The sequence below is a fragment of the Prorops nasuta genome, unplaced genomic scaffold (genome assembly GCF_024137725.1).
Source record: "Prorops nasuta isolate Cenicafe-Biocafe unplaced genomic scaffold, Cenicafe_Pnas_1.2 PNAS00004, whole genome shotgun sequence".
Taxonomy (NCBI): Eukaryota; Metazoa; Arthropoda; class Insecta; order Hymenoptera; family Bethylidae; genus Prorops; species Prorops nasuta.
This window is the reverse complement of record NW_027116801.1, coordinates 4022232-4045517: the sequence shown is the minus strand read 5'-3', so window position 1 is coordinate 4045517 and position 23286 is coordinate 4022232. Positions and strand designations below refer to the sequence as shown.

Below are 23286 nucleotides of genomic sequence, written 5' to 3'. Positions count from 1 at the left end.
CGTCGACTTCCGTCGTTGCGTCGTATTGTTATTCTATATTTAAGGTTATGTAGGGTTATGTTGAGGAAAAATCACATGTCAGCAGTTTTCTATAGCACTGCGTTTAAGTAAAATCGTGGACAATGGGACGTTATAAGAAGGTAGAAAATTATAATGATATGTTATTATTAAATAAATAAAAATGTATTACCATTTCTTTCTTCTAAATTCTTTGTAGGGTCGTTGCGTAAGGCGAAATAAACAAATAAACAATGGGGAAGAAGAGAAGCTAGTGAATGCCCCTCATTCATTTGTAATTCATCGAGGTTTACCTGGGGAACACATTATAGAATTAACGAAAGATTTTCGTAAAATTATGGAACCATTTACAGCGTCGTCTTTAAAGTCGAGAAAAAAAAACACGATAAAAGATTTTGTTTCTGTAGCTGGTTTGCTTCATGTCAGTCATATGTGTATTTTCTCTAGAACAGAATTTGGAATGTATTTAAAGATCTGCAAGTTACCAAGAGGACCAACATTGTCTTTTAAGATACACAATTTCTCTCTGGCTCGTGATGTTATTTCATCTTTAAAGAAACAATTAGTCTTTGACGAAGCTTTTAAAAATTCTCCTTTAGTTGTTTTAAATAATTTTAGTGGAGAGGGAATGCAATTGAAACTTATAGCTACTACTTTTCAAAATATGTTCCCCACCATTAATTTAACCTCTGTGAATTTAAGTACAATTAGACGCTGTTTGTGCCTTAATTATAATCCAACAACAAAAACTATTGACTTCAGACATTATGCTATTAAAGTTATACCAGTAGGTTTATCAAGGGGAGTAAAAAAATTGGTACAAGCAAAGATTCCTAATTTGTCCAGGTGCCAAGACTTTTCTGAATTTTTAACTAAGCCAACACTATCAGAAAGTGAAGCTGAAGATGATGATACAAGTCACGTAACTTTACCACAAAAATTATCTTCAAGGGGAAATCATGAAAATAACAAGAGTGCTATTAGGCTTTCAGAAATAGGTCCCAGATTGACATTGCAGGTAAACTTTATTTTAGCATAGTTAAATTATTATTAATTTTTTTCCATTCTAAATTTGACAATTTATCTAGTTGATGAAAGTGGAAGAGGGACTTTTAGACGGAGAGATACTTTTCCATGAGCTTGTTCATAAGACAGAAGAAGAGAAATTGCTTATTAACAAGAAAAGAGAAGGGAAAAAGAAGTTAAAGGAAAAAAGGAAAAAGATACAGGAAGAAAATAAGAAGAGGAAAGAAATAAAAAAAGAAGAGCATAAAGAAAAGTCACTTCAAGGAATAAAGAAGAAAAAAGAGAGCGATATTTTGATACAAAAAATTGCAAAGGAATCACAGGAACAGAATCCATTAGAGGACGATGATGATGCACAATATTACCGGGAAGAAGTTGGGCAAGAGCCTGATAAAGGTATTTTTTACTTTCATTAAGAAAAAAAAAAAATTTCAAAACACGATTTTTTTTCAGACTTATTTGCGACAAAAATCGGGATAAAAAGAACACGAAAATTTACCCCCAACTATAAAGCAAAGAAAGTGAAATTTTCCAACAAAGATGCAAAGTAACATATTGCCTGTTTTTAATAAAAAATCTGCTTTGTCTGCAAAACTCTGAATGATCTGTTTATTCATCTTATTTTTATTACAGAGAGGAAAATATTAAACAAAATTCATAATAAGTGAAAATTATTTCGTCAAATTTTATTTCACGCCAAATCTATGCGGGTTTAGTTTTACATTAATTAAGTTAACATATCTTTAGTACAATAAACGTTTAAAACGAAAACATTTTCTATTATTTACATACATCAAACAAAGCTAGTTTTAGTAAAAGGGAAATATTATATCATGTTGGATAATTATATGTATATATATATATTTATCTTTGTACAAGAGTTTATTCTTTAATAGTGATTCCATATCTTCAATTTGGATCTTATGGGCGTAAGATTTCCCAAGACAGGCATATTCTCCTTTATAGCTCTGGATCATAAAATTTATAAGTACTATTAGTTTTTATATAAATAAGTTTAATGAATCTATTCAAAAGCGAAGCGTCATGCTGTGGAATATTTAGCTTAAAACGAATCTAAATATACACAGACATTTCAATGATTTCCAAATGTATGGAATATCTATTACCAATTTGAGTAATCATGCATTTGTCAATACAGTAAGGCTATTTAATAGCATTAATCACAGTTACTTTCAGCACAGCCAATAAATAATTAATAAAGAAAAGTTATAAGCACAAATAATTAATAATAAATAATAATATAAGCATAGAGAAATTCATGCAAGAAAAAAATATTTCTCACTCCTGGTTATTTTTATCAACGGTAGGGCAAACTATCAATTTTTCTCGATTACAGCCAATAGTATCTTGCGATTTTATAGACTGCATCTGTGTTAGTTTTTCTTCCAACTCCCTTATACGCAATTTTCGTTGAAGGCAAACTTCTTTTAACATACGCTTTTCCTTTTCTACTTTTTCTATCCTGTGTTGATCCTACAAAGACGAAAGAATCGATTTAATGATTCTGAGATCAAATTATCACAAAATGTTAATGAAATCAAATTATTTTACCTCAACTAGTGCACTACTGTTAACACTACATGGTCGTAAACGAATAGTTTCTGGCATACTTTGCGTCGATTGATCCTTTTTATTTTTTCGCCGATTTTGGCATTTTGCACATTCTACAAAAGCCCCATTACCACATTGGAAATTCATTAATTGTGCTTGTAGCTCAGAATTCTGTTAAAGAAAAATAATCATGGTTTGTTTGGAGAAGACTGTTTATTATATTAAAAAAGTTTTTACCTTCTTCTGAAAAGCTTCTAAATTTTCCTGTAAATCTTTACACTTTCTTTTAATAGGATGATCTTGTCTCTGAATTTGCAGTTCTAAAGTGATGATTTTACTATTTTTAGTTACAACCTCCCATTCTATCGCTTTTAATTTTTTTTTCAGTTCTGTGAGTTCATTCAATTGCGTATCATCGTTATCCGGAACTTCCACTTGGCGATTTATATTAAAAAGCTCATTTCTGCTGCGTCTTCTAATTTCATGAACTGGACTATTGCATCGTGAATTATTGTGACCAATATAATCTTCCTTCAATTGTTTTTCCTCAGAAACCTTTAACTTCGAATTTTTTAATCCTAAATATTCTACTTTTAAAGTCTCATAAGATTTTACTTTAGCGGACAATTCATTAACGGCTTCTCTAAGCTCCGACTGTAGCCTTTCATTATTGTTTAAAAGGGATAATGATTTATCTTCCAACATTGCATTTTCTTTATTCAATGTTTCAATAGTTTTTGCCAATTCTTCAGCTTCTTCATCCAAATCTTTATTTTTTATCAGTAACGATTGATTTTCAGAAATATGTTTTTGAACCTCTTTATTCGTTTGGTCTAATAATATTTTGTTTGCTTCTAACTCTAAAGCAATTTGATTTTTTTCTTGAATGAGGTCTTCATACTTTTCTTCAAAGTCCGGATTCTTCAATTTTGATTTATACGAGGCAAGCGTTTTGTTCAATTGGCAATTGTTTTGCTGGACCATTTCAAACTTCCCTTTGAGATCAGTAATCTCTTTCAAGAGTTGATTTTTGCTCTCTCGCAATTCTGCATTGCAATTACTAGCCCCTTCCAGATTGATCTTCAACATCTGATTGATTTCACGCAAAGTCTCTATTTCAATCTCAGCTTGTTTTTTGCTCATACTATTTCGTATTTTCCTCTCCAATTTTCCATTTTCCTTCTTCAAATTGTCTATTTGTTCACTCAGGGCTTCCAAATCACTCATTAAAGCTAGATGTTTGTTAGTCATTTCGGCGATTTGCTTGGTTTGTTCTGCATTACTTATCTTTAATAAATTTTTTTCTTCTTCAAGCACCTGCAGCCGATTTATATTATCTGTTTTCAAGGATTCTATTTCCATTTTGTATTTTTCCAAAATCTTGATTCTCTCCGCATCTTGTTCCTTTAAATTCTCATAATCCGGCATAATTACGCGTAATTTATCTTTATACTCTGACAATAAATCACATTTATTTTTCAAGTGCAAAGTGATATCAGCTATGTGTGAATTTTTACACTCGATTTCTTTATTTAATTCGTCATGAATGGTGGTAAGTTGTTGCATATCCGTTTGTATTTTCTGGAGATTCTGATTGGTGTGAGTTAATTCTTTAGTTTTCATTTCAATTATACTCTTCAATTGTTTTTCATTTGCTTCCAGCCCTTCAACAGTATTCGTTAAGTCCATGATTTTCGTCTTATATACTTGAACTGTCGAAGTTAGCTGTTCTACTGTACGATCATGGTCCTCTTTCATAGAATTTAATTTTGACTGAAACTCTATCTCTTTCTTTTGAATATCTAACTTTTGCACTGCTGATATTGCTTCGATCCCTCGAATATCCACCTTAGACTGTTTATCAAATTTCGACTGCAAATTGTTGCATTCTTTCTCTAATTCTTCCGATTTTTCAAGCAAGCTTGCTTTTTCATTCAATGCCTCTCTCAAAGTATGCTCTGATTGCAAAAGTTTTTCCTGAATATTACTGAAATTTTTTTCTTGCTGGGTTAACAAACCCTGCAATCTTTCTATTTCATTTTCTAGCTCTTTGGACCATTGATTAGCTTTTTTAACTTCATCTGCACTTTGTCTCTTAACATCATTTATTAGCAGCTTATAATCTTCTCTTTTCTTTTCCCAAACTTTAGCCAATTCTTGCTGCTTTACCATAATTTCTTGTAAAAATACTTTTAACAAATCTTGAATCGATTTATTTTGCAATTCATCCTTATTTTTTTTAGACTGTAATAATATAATTTCTTTAATAAAGCATTCTTTAACAGCTTCGAGATCTTCGTTCAATTTATCAATGCTAATAATCTTTTCCCTATCTTCTTTATTATTCTGGTTACTTAATTCTTGCATTTTTGATATTTGGATTTTTAAGCAATTGATTTCTTCTATGGATTTACTTAAACTATCATTTGATTGATTCAATTGATCTTGTAAATATTGAACATTTTTTTGGTATAGTAACTTTATGGCTTCCTCTTTATTACTATCTTTACTTATATTATTTTTCAATTTTATTATTTCTTCATTGAGATTATTATTTTCTGATGAATATATGTTTAATTGTTCATTGAGCTCTGCAATATATATTTCTCGGGCTTTTCTGTTATTCATTAATTCGTTTTTCTCTTTTTCCAAAGCTTCTAAATTTTGCTTCAATGAAGTAGTTTCCTCATTATTAACAGCCGATTTTTGTAGCTTTGTTAACTCACTTTTTAAATAAGAATTTTCAGATGCATAAGTAGACAGCTCTTTTGATAGTTGATTTGCCTTTTCTTGAATTTCTTTTAATCTTTCTTCATATTTTGTTACTGTTGCGTTCAACTCTTCTTTATATCTATTATCAGTGATGTTTCGATTATTCACTAAATCTGTATTCAACTTATTCACAGTTTCTAAATTCTGTTTCAACTGGGTAATTTCTTCATTTAAACGAGAAACAATCTCTACATGATTCATTTCTTCGTGACGGTAGCTTTTATCAGGCTCTGATACGGAATTCTGAATTTCAGTGCTAAGCGATATTCCATTTGCATTCGTTACATCAGAAATAATAGTACATTCACTTACTTTATTTGATTTGTCTTCTTTGTTCAATGAACTTATCTCATGAATATTTAATTTTGCAAAATTTGTTTTCTCCATTAAATGATTTTTAAGAGACACAATCTCTTTATGGAGTTCAAAAATGATTAATTTTAAATCAGTAATTAAACTTTTCCTTCCACCAATCAAATTATCATACTCACAAAGCTCTTGACTAGATTGAATAACCTGCTCAAGGTCAGACGTTAACTCATGGTACTTTTTAATAGTCTCTTCAGCTTCGAGTAATTTTTTATTGAGACTTTCATTGGTAACCTTCAATGAATTTATTTCAACAAAATTTGGAATATTTTCAGAAAGATAATTCTGCACTTTTAATTGCATTTCAGATACTTGTTTAAAATTACTATGAAGATCATTATTCAATTGATGGATCCCATTTTCAAGTTTAGTTATTCTTTCTTCGCGTTTGCTCAATTTTACTTTCATTGGGGTGCTAGACATAGAAATTGTTGGATCAGAAAAGGATTCATTTTTTAATGTCTCCAGTTCGTTTTGTTTGTCATCACATTTATTCATTAATTGATCAGTATTAATTTTCAACACATCTAATTGCTGCTGCAAATTTGTTTCATCTATAGTACTGTTATTTACATTTGAAATACTTAAGTTGCAAACATTTTCAATGGTTGTTTCGAATCCTTCAGAAGCCTTTAATTTTAATAATTGAGTTTTCTCGTACGTCTTTTTCAGTTTTTTCTCAGAATCTTCCACCTTACGAGACACCTCTTTTACATCAACCTTAATGAGCCTTCGACTATCATTCAGATCTTCATAATGCTTGCAGTTAGTACAATTTTTAGTTTCATTCTGGTTTTGTAACTCATCAAGGGAGCCATCACTATTCAGTCCTAATAAAATTGTTTGTTTACAAATTTCGTCATTATACAACGTTGATAGATGAAGTGTACCATTAAATGATTTATTTATAATTTCTTTGGCATCTTTAGACTCTTCAGAAGTTTGATTTTTCTTTGTATTATAAATTTTTTTTATTTCTGTCAATTCGGCTTGCAAGCGTTGATTTTCCAAAGAAACCTCTTCTATTGTAGCTCTCATTTTGTCGATTTCTTCAACTTTTTCCATTAAATCATTTGAACACACTATATAATCATGTTCCAATTCATTACATATTTTTTGTAGGTCCTCATCTTTACTCTTATCCTTATGATGTAAATTGTTATCAGCACTTTCATCAATTTTGTAATTAGTACTTTTGTTTTCCACTTTGACAGAATCATTTAGCTTACTTTTTTCTGTTATTTTTTGTGATAGTTGAGCCTCAAGATCCTGAATTCTTAGCTTGTAATTATTTTCAGCCTTCTCAAATGCATTGGTTTTCTCTTCTAATAAGTTAACTAGGTCATTATTCTCTATTGTCATTAAGGAAATTTGTTTTTCAAGCATTTTGATATCTTCTGCAAAACCTTTTACGTCAGTTCTTACTTCTTCAGATTTCATTATCTCCATGTCCAAATCTTTTTTCAAATCTATGTTATTTTTTTCCAAAGCAGCGATCGTAGTTTTTAATTCTACACTATTTGCTTCAAGTGTAGCAATTATAGTTTTCAATTCTGCATTATTTTCTTCAAGAGTATGAATTGTAGTTTTCATTTGTGGATTATTTTCTTCAAGGATAGCAATTGTAGTTCTTAATTCTCCATTATTTTTCTCAAGAGCAGCAATTACAGTTTTGAATTCTGTAACATTTTCTTCAAGACTAGCAATTGTAGTTTTCAAATCTATATTATTATTTTCAAGTGTAGCAATCTTAGTTCTTAATTCCACATCTTCCATGGTGACAATTACAGGTTTTAATTCTGCATTATGTTCTGCAATAAATGCTTTCTCACTTTTTAATTCTTTATTATTTTCTTCAAGAGTAGTAATTGTAGTTTTTAACTCTGGATTATTATCTTCAATAATAGGAATTATACTTTTCAATTCAGTTATTGCTCTTGCTGATTCTTTATGTATTTTATCGGTATTGTTAACATTACTTAAAACTTCGGATTTCATTTGTAAATTTTCTGTTAGAGATTGATTCAGAGACTCTAACTCTGATATATATCTTTCTAAATCTTTAATTTTTACTGTCATTTGCTGAGTATTGTTGATTTCAATGTCTTCATTGTTTTTAATTAATTCTTGCCTCAACTCTCTTAACATTTCTTCATACTTCTCATTTTTTAATGTAGCATTTATTAACTCTGTTTGTAGCTCTGTTCTTACTTTAGTCACATCTTGACGACATTGCTTTGATATTCTTTCATATTCATCTCTCTCTGACATAAAATTTCTTATATCAGTTTGCAGTTCTGAATTTATTTTGGTTAAATTTTTGCAAAGCTTATCTTTTTCTTTTATTTCTGCACTCATCTTTTTTATACGAATATTTAGCTCTGCCAGAGACTTTAATTCTTCCTCATGATTACATGATGTTTCATTCAAAATTTGTTTTTCTAACACAGAATACTCTCTGAGCTCGTTATACTGCTGCTCTATTTGCTGGTATCTATGTCTTAACTCACCTTTAGGTGTACTGGGACTGGGCAAAGTTTGTGCTTCACCATCTTTTTTTTCTGAAATTGCAGTATAGCTGCTATCACAGCTCTTAATATTCATATCATCCATAAATTGAACCCTGCGTACTGTAACACTCGGGGCTATAATAGATTCGTCGCTAATGGCATTTAACCTTTGAGCTTCACACTCTAGGAGAGCTACCTCAAAATCTTCTAATTCTGTTTGAAATGATTGATTTTGTATTTCAGTAAGATTACTTCTAATTCGTTCTGGAGAAACTTCTTTAATGGTTTTTAACAGTGAATTATGATCAAACATTGAATATCTGACTGAGGTCAAATTAGATCCTCCCCATGTTCTTCTTCTGTTTGATTTCTTCTTAAAATTATCTTTTTCAAGACCATTGTGACTAGAAATAATTTGTGTCTCTAAATTTTCAATACGTTTCTGTAGAGCTCTAATGTTATCCTCTTTTTCTTGTACCTTTTCTTGGGTTTGTTGTCTTGACTCCTATAATAATAATTCTGTTATATATGGCCTATTCAAATAGTAAAAGAAATTAACTTGATATAATTAACATACCTGAAGCTCTAAATTTAGTTTATTAATTTGCTTTGAGTAGCGCTTCAGTAATGCAGTTTCTGATACAACTTCATTAATAGTAGGCTTATTCTTAACACTTTGTGCACGCTCAGCAAACCTAAATAATTAAATATGACGAAAATTATCTTCTAAACTGATTTAATAGAAGTGCAAATAAATAAGCTAACTATTATACTAACATTAATGTATAAGATGATTCTTCAAATGCAACAGGTGTTATCGTACAAATGATGCTAGTCATAGCATTGCCACCTAAAGAGTCCTTTAAAATCCTAGTTAATTTACTGTCTCGAAAATTTATAAACTCTTCTTTTTCACTCAACTTTTTTATTACTAAACCCAAATTAGACAAAGAAGTGTTGATAAAGCATCCTTCTTTTAATCGATCTCCAGTTGCACCTGTTGATTTTACTCTCTCTGATCCTGCCAAATCTACCAAATTCAGTTGTGACACTTGAACTGCACAATCACTGCCTGCTGTAGATTCACGGCTTTCAATAGTCTAAGCAAATGTTTACTTATTTGTAGCAAAGTTATAATTTATTATATGAAAAAAAGATGATGTCATACTTACTATACGAAAAATAGCATGACTTCTGCTACTTGAATCATTCATATTAGTACCAGCTACTATCCTATTTCTTTCACCAGCTTTCATTATTTCTAAAACATTTTCTGGACAATTTATAACCAGTTCTTTACAAGTTACAGTAACATTGCCATTGTTATCATGTATTTTTACAATACTGCGTTTATCTAATAGATCTGTTAGCTTTTCATTGTAAATCTCTAAATATGACACCCTTGAACAAGAAAAATCAGACTTTTTAAATACCAAAGTTTAACAGTTAGTAACATGTTTGCATAAAACTTTACTATCTAACCTTAATAAATAATCACGATCAACTGTCCGACTTATTGCATCAAATAAATAATCTGCAGTTAACGGTATTATACCAGGTTCTATCACAGTTCCCATCATAGTATGTGTCTTTCCAGAACTTGTCTGCCCATAAGCAAATACTGTTCCATTAAAACCATTAACAGCAGCATCAATGATAGGTCTTACTATCTCATTGAATATGTTACAGTTTTTCGAATCTTCAGAGTAAATATGATCTACAATTAATTAAAGATTGATAATTAAAATAGCTTACCTTTATTTTACAATAAGTCATGTTATTAATATAGCATCGGTTAAACAAGTAACTAGTTGAGATGTTTTAAATGAAAACAACATAAAGATATGAAAAAATATATAATTCATACCAAAACAGAAATCACCATCTTTTCGTTTTCGTAATTCTGGATCAGTAGCAAGTATTCTGTTTCCAGATATTTCCCATTGTAATGTTTTTTCTTCATCTAGCTCACGTTTTATGAGTGGTCTTACTTTAATAGCAACTTTAATTCGGCTGTCTAACATTATTGTGTTATTATTAAATTATACAGGACAAAAATTAATATATTCTGAAAACCAAGTAAAATATAACACACAAAAAACAATCGTCACTTCTCCATGATGCGATGCAATTAAATGGAAATCATGCATTTGAATTATGATGAAAAATGATTGAAGTCTGCCGACTGAACCAAACGGCCTGTTTTAGCTTTTGGCTTTAGCTTGTTTATCGTTTAAATTCAAATATCGCGAGAGACCAATACTGTGCACTGTGGTTACTGATGCCACTGATTGGTAAAACGCCAGAAACTTCGACCAATCGCGTCAGTTATTTTTCAATGACTGAACCGACCCAACTGCGCATTGCGCAGTCATCTTTCCTCAACCAATTCAACATAGGTTTGAAAAAAGCATGGCGCTTGATTGGCCACCAACGCTTTTTTTATTATAATTTGAATTACTTTTTAAAAACTAAATTACATAGTTTAATTGCATTATTATATTTTACCATCTCTCTACAAATTCGTGGGCATAAACTACTTAATTTGCTAGTTAATATTAAATTATGGTAACTTCAAATTTGATGTATCAATTTATGACTTGCAATCTAAATAATAAGAAATAGAAATAAATTATAATTGAAACATTAATTATACATATCTCATATCGTGCTAATAGACAATATTTTTGAAATAGCACGAATCTTTAAGTGAGCAAAGCGTGACTGGACTGAATGTCTATATTCTTATTAAGAAAGAATAGACACAATCCTTTTTCCATCTATTGCAATTTAATTGTATTTTTATATTTTATTATTCTTTAATACACAGCACACACCGTTCACTACTATTTACGTTACATTGCTCATCTATCAGCAGACCAAAAACATTTGTCTATAATGCTCTCGCTTTATTTGTTTGTCTCAAAATGAGACTAAATATAGCAGCTTCTTTAATTGGCCTCCTTTTACATCTCTCTACAATCGTTCGATTTCTAAATAATAGTTTCAAATAAATTGTCTTTTTTTTCAATCCCTATGAAGATACAACAAACAAATATTAACAAATCCTTATTTGGACGGATGGCACAAATGCTAAAATTATCAATTGTATTAAAATATGTGCTGTATACTGTATAGTGTATACTATGTAATCAAAAAACTTAATATATATGATGTGATTATTTCCTAATCTTCTCTAAAAAAAAAGTGTTAAATTTGTATAAAAAGTATTGATAAGAACTCTGCTAAAACTCCTTGTGGATATTTTGGATTTTTTCCACTTTTATATTAAATTTATCTTCAAACACTAATACGAAATATCATTCTTGACTAGATAAAAGTTTAATGGATAAAAGGCTGTTATAAATAGAAATGATTTCTTAGAGTTATGGCAGTTTTCGTTTTTGCAATGAGAATTATGTCAAGATTTAAATTATTATTTCATTTGACTCGGCGATGATGTTTTTTCATATGATGGTAGAGGCAAAGGAAGCGATGGGGGTAAACTGGTTGTACTTGTCAATGTAGTATCCAACTTTCTGGCTTCATGCTCTAGCAAAACGGCATCCAACATCGGATCTTGCGATACAGTTCTCAAGGAGTCTCCTAAAGCTTGCCTCAGTTGTTGCATTTCCCTACCAGCTCGTGAACTTCTTAAGACATAAAGCTGGCGACGTTTAATTTCCTGGCCAAGCTGTTCTCGAAGAAGTTTGATCTAGAAAAATAAATTATTAATTTTTACGGCTTATAGAAAATATTTTAATAAATATTAATTACTTGATTTTCTAGACGCAACACTTGCTGCCTATGACTCTGTTCTCTAGCTTCCAATAGTTTTTCTGCTTGCAGCTGAGCTGCCCGTAATCTCTCAATCTCTCCGATTCTATCTCGGCTAGAATCTATCAATAAGCTGGAATGTACGTGTAATGATTTAGTTTTTATGAGTTCGGTTTCTTTCTCCGCTAATTGAGTCTCTAATCTTCGAATTTTCAATTTCAGCTCTCTATTTTCTTGTTCCAGAACATCTATCGTCAAATTTGAGCCCATAAACTCAACATGCTTTTCGCAGCTTTCGTAACCCTTACTACGAATATTGCTTGACTTCAAGGATGATAGTTGACGTTCCAAATTTCGTTTTTCAGTTTCCAGCAGCTTCAGCTTTTGGTACAAATTTGCAGAAGTTAGTCCGATAAAATGCATAATTTATTGACATTAGTTACTCACTTTATCGTTTAAAGCTTCGAACCTTCCCTTATAATCGTTTCTCTCCCTCTCCACTGAATGCAATTGTTTAAATAAGTCGTCATCCTTGCTTAAGCTACCATCCTGAGGCCAGTTAGTTAACCGTAATTGGGCTTCCAGTCCAGATCGTTGTACTTCGTTATTAGCTAATTCGTTTTGAAGCCTTGCATTTTGATCTGCCAAAGTTTGATTCATATGTCTCATATCGGTTAAAGCTTGCTGAACGGACTCCAAACGCTCGGATAAAACTCTTCTTTCGTTATCAGAATTAGTATGTTGCTTTTGGAGCTATGAAAAAATGCAATTTTTTGTAATGAATAAATATATGTAAAACATTTTTTTTATTTAGAGTGTCTAATCTTTCTGCATAGGACAAAATAATGCCTTAACGGCTATATATATATTTGCCTCGTTTGGACACTACCATGTCTCTTAATACTGCTAATTTATTAAATCTTATTACCTGTTTTAATTTTTCATCATTGCTATGAGCTTCTATCGTTATTTCCATAAGATTTCGCTGTAGCATATTGAGCTCGCTCTTTAATTCGCTTTCTGTTATCGATGCCTTCTCCAGCGATGCGTTTAGCTGTTCTATCGTTGATTTTAAAGATGTACAGCGTTCTTCAAGATTAGATGCTGTACGATTATGTGCCTCGGCTCGATCATGCAATTTTTGTACATTTGATTCTTTCTCTTGCAACATCATTTGCAGACGCTGTAAATCTCCTTCCAATGACATTCTTTGTAATTCTAATTTTGTACCACGTGCTTCGCATCTGTTTAACTCCTCTTGCAAAATTCGTTTATCACTCTCTGATTTATTTAATGCTTGTCTCAATTTATCGAGCTTATCCTACATTTTTTAAAACAAAAGTTAGACAATTTATAATGAAATCTTTATTGGAAGGAAAAATATACCTCATATTGATTTCTCTCTTCTTCATCGCCGCTTACTATTAATTCCAAGCTGATTAGCTTTTCCCTCAGCTGTTCGATTTCTTGAGTCTTTTGCAGAAGAGCTTCAGCTTGTGCCTGAAAAGCTGCTTGTCGTTGCGATAACTTCCCTTCTATTATATTTTTATCATCCTGCAGAGCTCTAAAATTATTTAGCAGTGTGTTCAATTTAAGATCTAATTTATTTTGATTGTCTTGTGATTCTACCAACTGTTTTTTTAAACCGAATAATTCGGTTTCATAGTCGTCCTAAAATAACAATTTTCAGTCACACAAATGTTATGACACTGACGGCTATTTTGTTTAAAGTAACTTACTCTTTCGCGTTCAATTTGCGCAACTTGTTGCATCAAGGAGCGAACTCCTTTCCTTACCGCTTCGGGATCTACATCCAACATAAGATCTCTGTTCGTATCTCCATGGTCTTGTACTAAGAAAATAAAATTGAATATCTATCTCTCTATCTCTCAAACAAGGTAAAATTTTTTTATGGAAATTAACTTACCGCGAGCAGGGCTCCATCTTCTTGAAGGACTCATTAATTTAAAAGGTATACTAACACTACCATCCATTTGAATTCCAGCAATTCGACGTAAAGTGGCTCCAATGCTACTCAACTTCTGTTCAACTTCCCTTTTAGCTGCTTCAAGCTGTGATAACTGGGTATCTAAAGCTCTTACTCTTCCATCAGATCCTCCTAGACGTGCCTGGACCACATTCAATATATTTGTATAATTGATATAATCGTAGCTATTATTTATAAAGAATTTTATCATTATCTTTGTAAAGTGGGGATCTTCAAAAAATATACTTTAAGTTCCTGTAGTTGTTGGGAGGCATCTGCCAAACAGACTTCCAGATTATGCTTTTGATCTTCGAGCTTTCTCTCACGGCAACGACTGTCGTCCAAACGTTCTACGAGCTCCTGTTCTCTTCCTCGCCATCTCTCATCCTCTTCATCAGCACGAAGGCGCAGTCTTTGTAGCTCCTGCCTGGTAACCTCTAAACTATTGTCCAAATCTGCCATTTGTTTTTTCAGTCCATGCAGCTGGTGCTGCAAGCGTTCCTTTTCCTCTGTTTCATTAGCAAGTCTCGCTTGCAACTCTTTCTCATTATTCTGAGCTTGAGAATTTGTATCATGCGCTTTTTGCAATTCGTCTTGCACAAATCTAAGTTGCTGCTGCGTCTGCATAGAGTCACGTTCCATGTCACGAATCTGCGTTTGTAGTCTTGTGCGTTCGGCGTCAATGGTTAATTTTGCATCTTCTAAAGCTGCAAACATTAATTCAATAATATAATAAAGGAAAATGAAAATTGTTAGTTAATCACTTTACCTGCTACTTTTTGATATACTTCCTCCAATGTTCTACTTTTTTCTCTCTTTTCACTTTCAATGCGTTTTACATGCTCACGTAATTCTTTATTGCTTGTGCAATATTTTTCTTTTTCATATGAAACACTTGTTAATTGTCTACGTACATCAATTAGTTCTTTCCTTAATGAATCATTTATATTTTCCACTGAAATTAGAAATTAATTAAATATAACTATTTTTCACTGATTTAGAGAATTTCGTACCGTCTTTTAATTTTCGTATAGTGTCCTGCAATTGATTTTGCAAACTTTCCATTTTGTCCTCAGTCATATGCAGCTGAACTTGTAATTCCTCGCAATCTTTCTGGGCGGAATCACGTTCTTTCCATAATTCTTCTATTTTTAACTCTAGTCTCAATTTATCTTCTTCCCCTTTCAATTTAATTTCGTTCAGTTTCATCTTTAAAGAATTTATCTCATCCCGTAATTGATTTGTATTGTTACGATCCTGATCTGTTTTTATAACAGCTTCTCGTTTTGTCCGCTCCAACATTCCTCGTTCTTCCTCCAATTCTCGTAAGGCTGTCTCTAGTTTTTCTATTAACGCTTGTTGATCATGATGAGCTGTAACAATATTTTGTTTTGAAGTTTAAATACTATAAAACAATGCCTATTGAATGAATAATGGTTTGAATAATTTATAAAAATGGATACCAATTAACAGAGCCTGCTGCTTATCGTTTGCTGCTCTGAGAAGAACTTCCTCGTGTTGCTGACAAACTTTTTCAATGTGCTGCTGTAACTCCTCCAATCTTTGTTGCAATTGATTTATCTCTGCGTTCTTTTCCGCGTCCATTTGGGACAATGATTGTTGCAATCTTTTTTCTAATGCTACTTTAATTTGCTCCTTTTCTTCAATTAATTTTTTTATATTATCCTCACTTTGTTTTTTCAAATTTGTAATAATTTGCTGAAATTCTGCTTCTTGGTCACCGTTTTGCTGTAACAAGTTCTGTTGCATCTCTTGCGATCGTCTTTCACAATTTTCCAATTCTTTCATCAATCGATCTATGTGGCCCTTTAAATTCTCATGCTTTATTAATGATTCTTTTTGTTCATTTTCTAATTGAGTCTTTTTATTATGCGTTGATTCCAAATTAGTTTGCGTGTCAAACAAGACTCCTTCCAAGGTTTCTTTCTCGCTTCTCATTGAAGCCAATTGCTCTTGAAATCTTTGAAGCTCCTTCTCGTTAGTTTCCAGAATCACCTGTTTTTCTTCATTGTCTTTAACAAGATCCTCCAAGCTCCTGTTAATTCTGGCATTGGTCTCATTTGCTTGTTCCAAACGTTGTCTGAGTCTCATAAGTTCATCATTCAACGTTTCTTTTTTGCGAGCTAACACTGATAATTGATTGCTTAAATCACTTCTCTCGCGAGTAGCTTGACCTAATTCTAGCTCTATTTTCTCCTTCTCTATTTCTAAAAATTTGGATCTTTCAATTAAAGTGACCTTCTCTGATTCTAAATCCAAGCGCATTTGTTCCGCTTGCAATAATTCCTTTCTTAATGATCCCAAATCACTTTGTTGATCAGAACATTGATTAAAATATTTATTTTTTTCTTCAATAACCTGCAATTTATACGAATAAATTGTTTGATAGATTGAAGATTTATGATAAATATAATTTACCTTCTTTAATTCCTCTTGCAATCTTTGTTTATCTTGCTCATGATTGGCACAAACAGTTTCTAATTTGGTTAAAAATTCTTGTAAATCTGACTTTTCTAATAATATGCGTTCTATCTCTAATTCAAGATCACCTGAAAAACAAAACGACCATTATTATTAAAATTAAATTGTATTATTCTTTTAAAAGATGTTTTCTTCTTACTTTTAGTCTTTTCAATTTGTGTTATCAATTGATCTGTTTCTAATTTTTGCTGTTCAAGCATATCTTTATCAAGATACGTTTTATTTAATTCTTCCCTCAGCGTCAAATTTTCTTCTCTGATTTTACTATGTTTATCCTCTTCAGAACGTATATTTAGCTCCCTAAATTAGGAAAGTATAGACTACGTTACTATTATTAAAATTATTTCATCTTAAAGCTATATATGAGCTACCTTAACTCCAATTCTTTAGATAATCTATCAAGCTCATTTTTAAGATACACTGTTTCATCCTCCGAGCTTTCATATAATTTCTGTAGTTTATAATGGGACTTTTGTAATTTTTCATAATCCATCTTTATTGTTTCCATCTGCCGAGAGACAAGGAAAAGTTAATTGAGAAATGATTATTTTCTCGGATCTAAGAACCTACCACATTGTTGATTTCCATTCTATTTTTTTCTGATAAACTTTTTTCTACTCTAATATTATCTAGATTTTTTTGAATGACTTCTTTTTCCTGAGTAAGCTGAGTGCACTGTGACTTCGTAATATCCAACTGATTAATAAGATCGTCGATCTTGTTTTCTAAATTATGTGCATTTTCTTCAGCATTATCGCATTGTTTTCGTACCAAAATTAGCTGTTCTTTATTTGTTTGTAATTTCACTTGAAGTTCGTGTATCGTTAATTGATATTTGTGCAAAACAGCTTGAACAGCACTAATTGTGCTTTCAGCAAATGCAGGAATCGTATTGCTTCTTGCACTACGTTTAGGAGATCTTTGCGGAATTGACCCACTGGGTGTCAAATGAACGTGCGAAGCATGTGAAATTTCTATATCAGTTGTTTCAGCATCTTGAATAACTGCATGAGCAATTTCTCTTAAAGCAGACTGCAAATGCTCAATCTCTTCTTGCATGCGTAAACTATTATTCATTTCTGTTTCAGCTTCCCCACATCTTTCCTCCTAGAAAAATACTTAATTTTTAATTGCACACAAAATTATATTGGTTAAATAAACAAGGCTTACCAGTGCGTGAATATCTCGAATTAATTGATTAATTCTATCATCTTTCGAGCGAATTTCATTCTGTGCTAGTTCATACTGTTGATTAAGGTTTGCCATTTCTGTCTTTAATTCTGATATTGCCTGTACTTGTTGTACTTGCTGCGATACCTAAAGCATATTGTTTTAATTAAAAAATAGATTAATAATAATTCTCAATATTAAAAAAATCTTTAACAAGAAATACCAAAGGTTGAGTTGCAGAGGCTTGAAGCCTTAATGCAAAATTTGTTGTGTTGCAAGCAGTAGCTATATCTTTAGAAGCTCCAGCAATGGAATTTTGTAATTTTATCAAATCTCTGTTTGTAGTTGTTTTCATTTCTGCAAAAAGTCTTTTAACTGAAACTACATCTCTCCAAAGATTCAATAATTTATTGTGTTCAGATGTGTAATATTCTTTGAATGTCTGCTCCTCCTCTTTCCACTCCTCTTCTTTTATGGCTAATTCCTCTCTTAGAAAGTCCCAGTCATTGCTCAGCTTTTGCAAATCATTAGTAAGTGCCTCGTTTGTTTGATGGGATTCTTCAAGTTGTTCTTTTAAAGATGTATTTAATTGCATTAGCTTTTCACACCTAAACATATAGGAAGATTATTGAGGATTTTAAAATAGTTAAATGATGTCTATTACCTTCTTCTTTCTTCTCCTAATTTTTTTAAAGCAGTATCTAAATCAAGTATCTGATCTTCTCTGTAATCCCTCAATGTTTGATGAGCTGTACTTAAAGCGCATGCGCTTACAGTTGAACAAAGAGGAATTTTCGTATTTTCACAGGAAATAGCTTCTACCATTTGATTCTCTAATTCTGAACATCTTGATTTATATTGTAGTACCTTAAACACATATTATAAAATATAAAATCTGTCACTTAATTGCTCTCAGGTAAATAACTCAGACAATAATACTTTTACTTTAATTGAAATCTGCAAGATAAGACCTTAAAATTAAATTCAAATATACCTTTGCTTGTAGACGAGAAACAAGTGTAGCTTGATGTTGTTGAGCTTGCTTATACGTTTCCAAACGTCTTTTATAGCTTGCTGTTTCTTGTTCTAGACGATGGCGTAATTCAAAGTTTTGTCTAACCAAAGCATCAGGTGAAAGGTCGTCTTCGGTACTTCTATCTCCTCCTCCGTTATTACGATTCAGTTCCATTTTACTAGTAGTTAATTTTTCTGGCTATAAAGTGTTTTCAATGTACTTTCGCTTTGCATAACCATATTTCGTTTTTATTCAAATTTATTAATATAGTTCATAGCACCTTAATTTCAGAAAGAAAACAAAATTGACATTTCGCTAAATATAATTATTTCAATTAAAACTCTCTATATATATATATATATATATATATATTACCCCGTAGCTTTTTTCTAACTCGGTAGTAATTTATGTTAGAAAACATCTAGAATTAATTATTTACAAGCTACATATTTTTATATATATTATCATTTTTCATGTTTCTACTTTTGGTAGAAAAATATACTTCATATTACATTCATAGGTTATGTTTCTCATTTGTTTATTTACGTAGCGTTGAGTTACCATGACAGCTACACACAATCTCAAGTCTTACACTCTCGATGCAACTATTGAATGAGTATGAGCTCTGGAATGAGCATGCACCGCATGCAATGCACCAGCATGACCAGCATGCATGCACTAATACACTGCCAGTCAGCCAACGCTGCTGCGCATACATTTCAGGCAATTTTCTATGCGCAGTAGCATTGGCAGCTCCGCGAACGCTCCCCTCTTTCGCCTATTACTGAAGGATTGGCGCGAAATCGCGTTTGAAGATATAAAATTCGATTGGCTAATCTCTCAACCAACGGGAGCTCTTGATGACCGTTTCCAGGGAAATAAAGTTTTTCAAAAGTGTCATTTTATATACATATAAGGTTTAATTTTTCGAATTAAGTAACTAATTACCTCTTTAGTTTTAGCCGGCATTGTTGAGCCTCTGAGAAACGGCGGCCGCCGCCTCTCCATTTGTCCTCGCGGAGTTAACGGAGATGAACTTTTAGGTAGTGCCTTACAAATAAACAAATAAATTCTTTTTGAAATGCACATGATGAAATAACGAATACACAGATTCCGCAATACGTTTTTCATTACTACAGTACGATATACAATGTTTTATTGTTTTCACTACTCATAAATATTTATTCTTCGCTCCAGTCAAAAGAGCACATAGAGGAGGAGTTATTTTTAGAAAATTATGAAATATGTTCGATGTGAAATTGTTTAAAGAAAAGTCGTTTAAAATGTAGAAAGTAGCCGAAAGAATTTTGCACAGCTTTTGACCTTTATTGCACATCTTAATCTTCAGATAGTAGTTAGCATGGATCAGCTGAAGTAATAGACGCCTTATTAAAATAGTCTCGGCATTTTTGCAATGTTGAAAAAACTTGTCGCTATCGGAGCAAAAAGACTAAACATTTGTCACCAATATATTTTTTATCATTAACGTGAGAGAGAGAGAGGGAGAGAGAGAGAGAGGGGGGGGGGTGAGAAAACTGAAGAATTAACCAAGAACACACAGTAGCCCCCTCCCCCTCTCCTTTACCTCCGAATGGTACCACGAATCGATATATGTACAATGTTTTTGTGAAATCTAGACAAGTCTCGGATCGCTTTCTTATCGTGCAATCTTATCGCGTCGATCGAGATTAACCGAAACATTTTTTAACTAATCTTTCCAATCAATTCGAAGAATTGTTCATATATTGAAAATCGTCGAGAAATCTCAAATCTCGTCATCGCATGTTCAATGTTATTCAATCATACCACAAGTCGTACCTAGGATAAAGCGTTGCAGTTGACATTAAACAGAAGAAAAGAAAAATACCCAAGACCACAAAGTTTCATATTTAACTTTAAAAACAGTAATATAAAAACCAATTTAAAACTTCTCGGCGTCATCTTGTAATAGCGTGAGCCACGTTACTCGTGTCTATCATTTTTATCCAAGTTTTTAAATTAATTGGAGGAATCAATTGTTCAAAACCGTGCATCATTTTTTAGTTGGCAAAGTTAATTAGCCGAGCGCAACGTGGCTATTGAGGATCCGAATAAAGCAAGCTGACTTCCGGTTCACCGTGAGAATTTCGCACGTGCACCAGTGGTCGCTGAGAGATAAACGTGATTTTCTGTAAAATGAGTAAATTTTTTGTTCAGGGTGTGGGGTATTTCACAATGTGTGGATTTAAGGTTTCCGAGATTTCGTCTAGTACATTAATATTATAATTGGTGATCAGAGGTCTCTCGCGTTGGTGCAATGGGACGCGGAGATAAGTAGGGGTGGGACTTGGCGAGGACTTTGGATCTAGCAATAAATCCCGCTGATTTATGAGGGGATCTGACAAATTGCGGGCGTTGAGATCGGTAAGCAACGCTCGTGGAATTTGAGCTGTCAACTTAGTAACGGAGATGAACTGGATTGAACTGTTCGTCTTTACAGTATATCTAATTGAGTTTTTGTAGACTATGGTCTCCTGGGTCATCGAGTTCCTTTCATTTTCTCTCTCTCTCTCTCTCTCTCCCCTAACTCTAGCTGCCTTCCACCAAACCCCAAGACCTCCCCCCCTCATCCCACTACACGCGCGCTATACTCTTTCTTCCAATTAACTCGGTTTAATTCTGGAATTAAGTCGTTCCAATTATCGCTTTTTTCATTTGTCCAATTGATTCACCATCTATTTATTCGCTTAATCCATTAATGACACTTTTCAACACATTCCAATAAATCAGCAATTATCAATCGACTCTTTTTCATTTTTCAATCATTTCCTTCTGTTTTTGTTGGGAAAGTGAAAGAGGGGGTAAGGACGGGTAGAAGGGGGGGGGGGGGAGTAGACGCGAATAATTTGACTTTGAGTTTGCACATATGTTATGCGTGACTCGATCGATATATACCCTTGACCGTCTACTTCCGGCTCGAGGGAGCACCGAGACCCGTGTTTATCCGAACTCTGTTTTTCTTCGGAGAAAAAATGGAGATTCGCTTAAATTACGGAAAATAAAGTAGAGTACTGGTTTCTGGGAAAATTTTCGCGTTCTATCACATGACGAGAGTTTGCTTCGCGTCGCGGAACACGTGGACAGAGTGTCCCGCGATGAACATTGACCACAGTAATTTCCGCTGATTCGTTGTCTCATTTGTGTGTGCTAAACAATAGATAAGTCTTAATATGGATGTAAATTTTTGCAATAAATCCCATCGTTCTTCGGCAGAATCTTCAAGACGGATCTTCAGCTTTTTCGCAAATGAACTTGTGCTTTTTACATTTTCTTGCTATCTTTTATGCGACAATTCGACATTACATGCGTGCGTGTGTATATATATTTGCATCGTCAATGGATAAAAATTTCTATAAGGATTTTTGCTTTTTCGCACAAACGACACTCGACGAGTTGGTCACTTTGGGGTAGCCGCACGTGTTTATAATGGGGTGGAAACACGTGACAGCCTTAACCCTTGAATATATAACTACATTTTATGCGTCATCCTATTCCCTAACACGCTGGCCAGTGGTCATTTTTTCCACGCCACGAAAACTAAAAAAATCTTTGCAATCTAGAAAAAAAAGACTAAACTTTTGGTGGAAAAAATGTCATAATTATTCGTGAGTCGAACACAGAGAGAATAATTAGCTAATATTAATTATCTAAATAGTGTATATATAAATTGAACAAATCAAGTAATCACTTGGTTCTAAGTAAACATTTAATTGCAAATAGTAAAGCTGATAAAATCGAATCTTAATTCACCTAAATTAAAAAGCTAATTATCGTTTCTCGAAGATAAAGCATTATTTCTATATTTCAGATATATCTGGAGCTTAATTTTCTTAATAATTCTTTCGGTGAAGAATCAAAGTTAAGAATCGTATGTTGGATCGGATTACAAGAAAGATCGACGATCTCCCCAAACATCTTGTACAAGTTGTAACAGTTGGAATCATTCGATCAAAGTAGAATTAGTCAATCAAGTCAATTAAACTATACTAATTAGCTAGAACTGTATACGTATACTGCATTCGTGTCTGGAATCATTCCACTTGGTTTTCCTCGATCGATTAGCAAAATTTAATTGTCTTGGTCCCTCGAATCTTTTGAGAGAAAATTAAATGGAGATTGAGAAACATTTTTTAAAAATTGTGAAAAGTTAAGGAAAATCGTGCAAAATTGAACAAGGTATATATAAAAATTATTGGAGCGAGAAGATCTTACCCTGGGCATATCGGAGCGACGAGGAAATTCTTGGGGTAGATCGGAGAAGAGAAAGAATGGATCCGTAGAAATTTAAAATTGAATTTGGGTGAGGCGGCGCGACGCTTCGGTTCTCAGAGTCTCTGTGCGTCCTCCCGTGGAGGATGAGGAGGAGTCGTTGTGCTCGGCAAGGCCGATCGGCTCGAACTAGCCCGACGGCGCGAGGGCGTCGCGACGCTTTCAGCCCCCTCGCGATACTCGCCAGGGGGACCGGAGAAAGCCAGACGAATCGAGAGAGGGAGAGAGAGAGTATAGCATCGCGTGCCCGAAACCACCCA

At 32.8% G+C, this 23286-nt stretch overlaps 2 protein-coding genes across 2 annotated transcripts; one reads left to right on the top strand and one right to left on the bottom strand.

The window, feature by feature from the left end:
* The first annotated feature begins 33 nt into the window (after window positions 1-33).
* On the top strand, window positions 34-1897 carry ppan (Brix domain-containing protein peter pan). The gene is made up of 5 exons (XM_066725080.1): window positions 34-140; window positions 218-1036; window positions 1107-1440; window positions 1498-1591; window positions 1678-1897. Exons 1-5 carry the CDS (start codon window positions 123-125, stop codon window positions 1703-1705), a joined length of 1293 nt encoding a protein of 430 aa, XP_066581177.1. The 5' UTR covers window positions 34-122; the 3' UTR covers window positions 1706-1897.
* On the bottom strand, window positions 1872-23086 carry Root (ciliary rootlet coiled-coil, rootletin). The gene is made up of 24 exons (XM_066725079.1): window positions 22970-23086; window positions 19667-19768; window positions 18698-18916; window positions 18368-18570; window positions 17927-18311; window positions 17704-17850; window positions 17104-17640; window positions 16905-17041; window positions 16673-16833; window positions 16471-16601; window positions 15495-16410; window positions 15045-15404; window positions 14801-14986; window positions 14278-14738; window positions 13972-14173; window positions 13784-13896; window positions 13431-13715; window positions 12973-13365; window positions 12492-12797; window positions 12045-12425; window positions 2854-8745; window positions 2617-2787; window positions 2348-2538; window positions 1872-2012 (listed from the first exon to the last, which is right to left on the bottom strand). Exons 1-24 carry the CDS (start codon window positions 22976-22978, stop codon window positions 1934-1936), a joined length of 11967 nt encoding a protein of 3988 aa, XP_066581176.1. The 5' UTR covers window positions 22979-23086; the 3' UTR covers window positions 1872-1933.
* Between the last annotated feature and the right edge of the window lie 200 nt (window positions 23087-23286).

Coding starts and splice junctions, on each gene's coding strand:
- ppan (XM_066725080.1), top strand. Junction 1,037..1,106: donor GTCCCAGATTGACATTGCAG/GTAAACTTTATT, acceptor CAATTTATCTAG/TTGATGAAAGTGGAAGAGGG. Junction 1,441..1,497: donor TGGGCAAGAGCCTGATAAAG/GTATTTTTTACT, acceptor ATTTTTTTTCAG/ACTTATTTGCGACAAAAATC.
- Root (XM_066725079.1), bottom strand. Junction 18,312..18,367: donor TTAGGAGAAGAAAGAAGAAG/GTAATAGACATC, acceptor CTATATGTTTAG/GTGTGAAAAGCTAATGCAAT. Junction 16,834..16,904: donor TCTAAAGAATTGGAGTTAAG/GTAGCTCATATA, acceptor TTCCTAATTTAG/GGAGCTAAATATACGTTCTG.